Here is a 4954-nt window from a genome sequence, read left to right as displayed (position 1 = left end):
AGAATAAATCAGCATTTACAATTTTTACAAGTAAAAAATAGATATGATTTGAACATGTTCCCATTCTTTTCACTGACACAATTTCAAAACTTTTCCATGACTTTTTCATGACCTAAAGTGAATTTTCCATGACTTAACAGCACCTACATGTGCATTTATTGTCGTCTCTTTTAAACAAAAGCTGCAGATGTTCAGAAATAATCAGAATAGTTTCATGAGAACTTAAAACAACACTGTAGCTGTGTGAAAGAGATACTAAAATTCCATGACTTTTCCAAAAGTTGTCATTAAATTTACAAAATTCCATGACTTTTGCAGGCCTGGAAAATTACATTTTAAATTTCCATGACTTTTCCAGGATTTCCATGACCGTGGGAACTCTGAGTTTAACTCATATCTGAGGACACAGTTAACAATGATTTTACATCACACCCTCTTTAAATATATTGTGTCCCCTGGACAAAACAATAAATGCAAATAGAATCAAAACTTTCATTCCTGCTTACATATTTCTTCCTCCAGATAGAAGAACTCCTGCTCATGAAACTTCCTGAACATTTCAGTGCTCTTGCAAATGGCACTGAATTATGAGTCAAATGTGCATGAAATCACATCTTAAACTTTGTACAGAGACAAAATAATTCACTTCAGAATAAATAGAATTACTACATTACAATTGAAGAAATTACTGAAGTAAGAGTAATAAGTATTTGGGAAAACTACTAATTAAGTAAGAGTAACTTAAAAAGTAAGAGTAAGGACTTGACATCTGATTATAATATTATAATTTGAAATAAATGTAATTTGAAGAACAAAACATTAAATAATACACAAAATGGTCTGGTATTTTCAAAGGATAGACACAAAGGTTCTAGACATATATAATAGACAAACTCACTTCACTGTCACTAGACTGGAACAAACAATATCTAGGCAAGTTCAAACAACTTAAATTAAGAACATTTGACTTTATTTGAGTCGATTCAACTTGAAAAGTCAAATGATCGACCAGTGGAATAAGTGTGTTTTTCTTAATTCAAGCAGTATTCAACTGTTTCTTATTTTAAGAGCAAAAAGTTGTTGTTTTTCTTATTTTAAATGTAGCAAGATGTATTTTCATATTTTCAGTACAAAAAGTCTTGTTCCATTGGCAGATCATTTTACTTGTCAAGTGAAATTGACTCAAATCATGATCAAACTTTCTTAATTCAACTCATCTTCACTTGACTAGATTTAGTTTTTTACAGTGCAGACTTACTACAAATGGAAAAGAAAGCACAACTTTTACTCAAGTAATAGTACTGTTATTCCAATTAAAAATATATTACTCAAGTACGCTGCTAGAAAAGTAGAATTTCTCTCCAGAGTTGCTCCTTACCTCTCTGTGCGTGTGTCTGTGTCCCCAGGCGGAGCACACAGAGCAGCCCGAGCACTGTCCAAACTCTGGAGCTCTCATCCATGTTTACCTCCGGACACAACTGCCCAGCTCCTGTGCACGAGAGAGAGGAAGACGAGTGAAGAAGACCAGCGAGAGGGGGACGGGGGGATGGAGAGAAGAGAGGAGAGGAGGAGAGAGAGAGAAAGGAGGGAGGGGCTAGAGTGCTCATAAATCTCTGTTATTTTCTGGAGCTAAAAACATTTGGATAAAAGGATTGCTACTGTGACTACTGCCAGGGGAGGTTTAGGTGTACATTTACTTTTCTGTCAGCATATTTTTACTCCAGTACTCCAGTAACAGTACTCTTACTTGAGCAAAAGTTGTGCTTCTTCTCTTTCAGATATGATTTTTTTTATGTCATCCCTTCAAATAACTTTAAATAACTTTCAACTTCAAATTATAAATGTTACGTCCCTAGTTACTTGAGAAGTCACTTTCCCCAAATACTTTTTAACTCTTACTTTTTCTTAGAACATTACTTTGTACTTCAATTTGAGTAACTTTGAAGTAACTACCACCTAGTATCTGAGCAGTAGGAGTAGTACAAAAACTGTCCCTGTGAACACTTGCGCTCCCTCTGCTGGCCCCGACGGGGAATGACGCGTGTTAAAAAGGCAAAAGTACAAATATTTAACCATAACGAGAAGTAGGTTTTCAGTTGTTTCATTGTTCTCTGACGTACTGCGTGACGGGCTGAGCCTCAGCAGCAAGACCACTCTGAATCTACTTAAATAGTAGATAACAGGGATGTAACAATGACCTAAATATTGTGATATCGTATCTCAAAACTCTCACGATAATATCAAGAACTGTCTCAATATATTGAATTACAAGTTGTGTGAGACTCTTAAGGGTCTGTTTATACAAGAACGCTTGGGGGTAAAAACGACAAACAGTTTATTGGAAGTGCCAGTCATTTAGACGGTGATGGTGTTTTTGGGGCTTAAAAATGCAAAAATCTGAAAGCACACTCTAGAGTGGAAAAGTTGAATACACTCAGCTGTAGTGTTTCCATCTACACTGCCCAAGATGCTAAACTCTGCTCAGATCTGCTCACGCTGCGTACGCGTCTATGTCACATACATACAGTACACAGAGTGTGGGATCATGTGGGATCATTTTCATGCGTCGGACCTTCAAGCTGCTCTGGCAGCTCTAATAAACCTACACGAGGCAAAACAACAAATGTAGAGAACCTGCAGAGATACTATTAGTGACCAGAGAAGGATCTGCAATCACCTCTGTCAAATTCTGGATGCACCAGTTCGTCTCAGGCGAGACAGACAGTATGCACACACAATCAAATTCCATACACTTTTGCATCACCGTATGCAGCAGATTTCCTCCCAAAGGTGTTTGTCTAAATGCGGAATAAAAAGTGAAGACGCAGCGCCACTTTTGCGTCTTCTGTTCAGACTGTCAACATATAAACGTAGCCTCATTGTTTAAAGATCAGAGGTCTGCACTTCTAGTTTAGTGACAAGTCAAATCTGTGTTATTATTATTTGTGAAATGTGGTGCAATACTTCAGGCCTGTGATTTTAACTGTGTCGGGTTTGGTCAGATTCAGACACAAATATCTTAATGCCTGTTGGGCTCAGGTCAGATTTGATCACTGCTCTGTCAGACGTGGGTTTGGCTCTGACAGAAACATTCATCCTGATCCACACTCTAGCCTGGACTGAGTTATTGTGAATGAAGTGAATAAAGTTGAACTTATCTGTCTGTTTTGTTTCACTTAATGCACTTGCTCTTGCGTTGTATGAGTGTTTTGTTGTGTATGCGTGAGCATGCGTGTGGGAGCGGGTGTTGTAGGCTTTTGTCGTGTTTTATGAAGTGTGCAGGTGATGTGGTCTTGGTCCAGCAGGGACTGAGGTTGGAAATGAGCTTTGGTCACAATCCTGTCCATGTTTGTCTCTTTCATTGTCTTGTCTTTTTATGCGCTGTCCCTTTAACAAAGAAATACAAATACAATTGTTAAATCCCGTGTAAGTACAGGGCTGTGGACGGAGATAAGGGGTAGATGAAAACACAATTTTTTTGGTGCTCTCCATAGAATTATTATAACTTTGTCTGGAAAGTTCCATAGTATTTATATGTATCTATCTCCATTATGACAAGTGACACCATCAGGTCAAGTTACAGGTCAGATCTGTGGAGAGATTAGATAGTTTGGATGGTAATAACTCCCATTGTAAAAATAAATGTGAGATACTGTAAGTTTAATGCCACTGTGGAACATCTCCATGGATATGAGCACCATTAAAGTGTGAAAGCCTGAGAGAGAAGAGAAAGGAGAGAAGGGAAAGGTGAGAGAGAGAAAGGAAAAGAGAAGGGAAAGAAGAGAGAAGGAGTGAGAAGAGGAGGAGAGGAGGCCCCTGGTTGCTAAAGAGAGAGCAGAGGTGTGGAGCAGCAGGTGTGTGCTGTTTCATGTGCCAGGTCAGAGGTGTCATTATCACACACACTACAAACACACACACACCTGTATTACACCTGTACACTCACTACACACACAGACCTCAACACACTGTACAAGAACACACACGCTGTTCAGTGTGGAGGGACATGGGGACATGAGGGACATGGGGGACACAGGGGACATCGAGGGACTAGTTCAGAGATCATAACTGACTGCAGTAACAACAGGTGCCCAGTGACAACCCTGATCCATCCATCCATTTTCTTCTGCTTATCCGGGGCCGGGTCGCGGGGGCAGCAGTCTAAGCAGGGACTCCCAGACTTCCTTCACTCCAGACACTTCCTCCAGCTCCTCCAAGTGGACCCCAAGGTGTTCCCAGACCAGCCCAGAGACATAGTCCCTCCAGTGTGTCCTGGGTCTTCCTGGGACATGCCCAGAACACCTCCCGAAGGCATCAGGAACAGATGCCAGAGTCTCAGCTGCTCCTCTCGATGTGGAGGAGCAGCAGCTCTACTCTGAGCTCCTCCCATGTGACTGCGCTCCTCACCCTATCTCTAAGGGAGTATCCAGCCACTCTGCAGAAGAAACTAATTTCGATCTTGTCCTTCCGGTCATTACCCAGAGCTCATGACCCCTCACTCGTGAACAAGACCCCGAGATATTTGAACTCCTCCACATGAAACAAGGACTCTCCACCCTGCAACAGTGCACATTGCAGGTCCTGGCCTGATGAAGCCATCAGGACAACATCATCTGCAAACTGCGCCTTGAAATTTTGTCTATAAATACACTGAACAGAACCAGTGACAAAGGGCAGTCCTGTCGGAGTCCAACATGCACCGGGAACAGGTCTGACTGAGCACACATAGTTTAATTTAATTCCTTTATTTAGACTTATATTCTAATTTGGGTGCACATGTTTTGGTTAATATAAGTCACTTACACTTGTGTGAGTGACCAGATGGAGAACATGGAGAAGAGCAATATTTAATTTGTTTTACTAAGTTAGTTTGTCTAGTTTGTTTAAGGTTACTTAATTATCACTTATTATTTTCTGTATTGTACTTATTTGTCTTCTTGTTACTTTGATTAAGTTG

General features: G+C 40.2%; 1 protein-coding gene across 1 annotated transcript in view; it reads right to left on the bottom strand.

The window, feature by feature from the left end:
• Positions 1-1460, bottom strand: part of si:ch211-246m6.5 (von Willebrand factor D and EGF domain-containing protein) — a 55851-nt gene extending 54391 nt beyond the window's left edge. The window contains exon 1 of the mRNA XM_055166622.1: positions 1379-1460. Coding sequence (XP_055022597.1) covers positions 1379-1460 — 82 coding nt within the window. The remainder of the gene's footprint in view (positions 1-1378) is intronic.
• Positions 1461-4954: the final 3494 nt, after the last annotated feature.

Source organism: Boleophthalmus pectinirostris, unplaced genomic scaffold, assembly GCF_026225935.1.
Source record: "Boleophthalmus pectinirostris isolate CB_2022bp ecotype Guang Dong unplaced genomic scaffold, ASM2622593v1 HiC_scaffold_11, whole genome shotgun sequence".
Classification (NCBI taxonomy): domain Eukaryota; kingdom Metazoa; phylum Chordata; class Actinopteri; order Gobiiformes; family Gobiidae; genus Boleophthalmus; species Boleophthalmus pectinirostris.
Note: the sequence above shows the minus strand (reverse complement) of the source record. Positions and strands in the feature narration are given on the sequence as shown.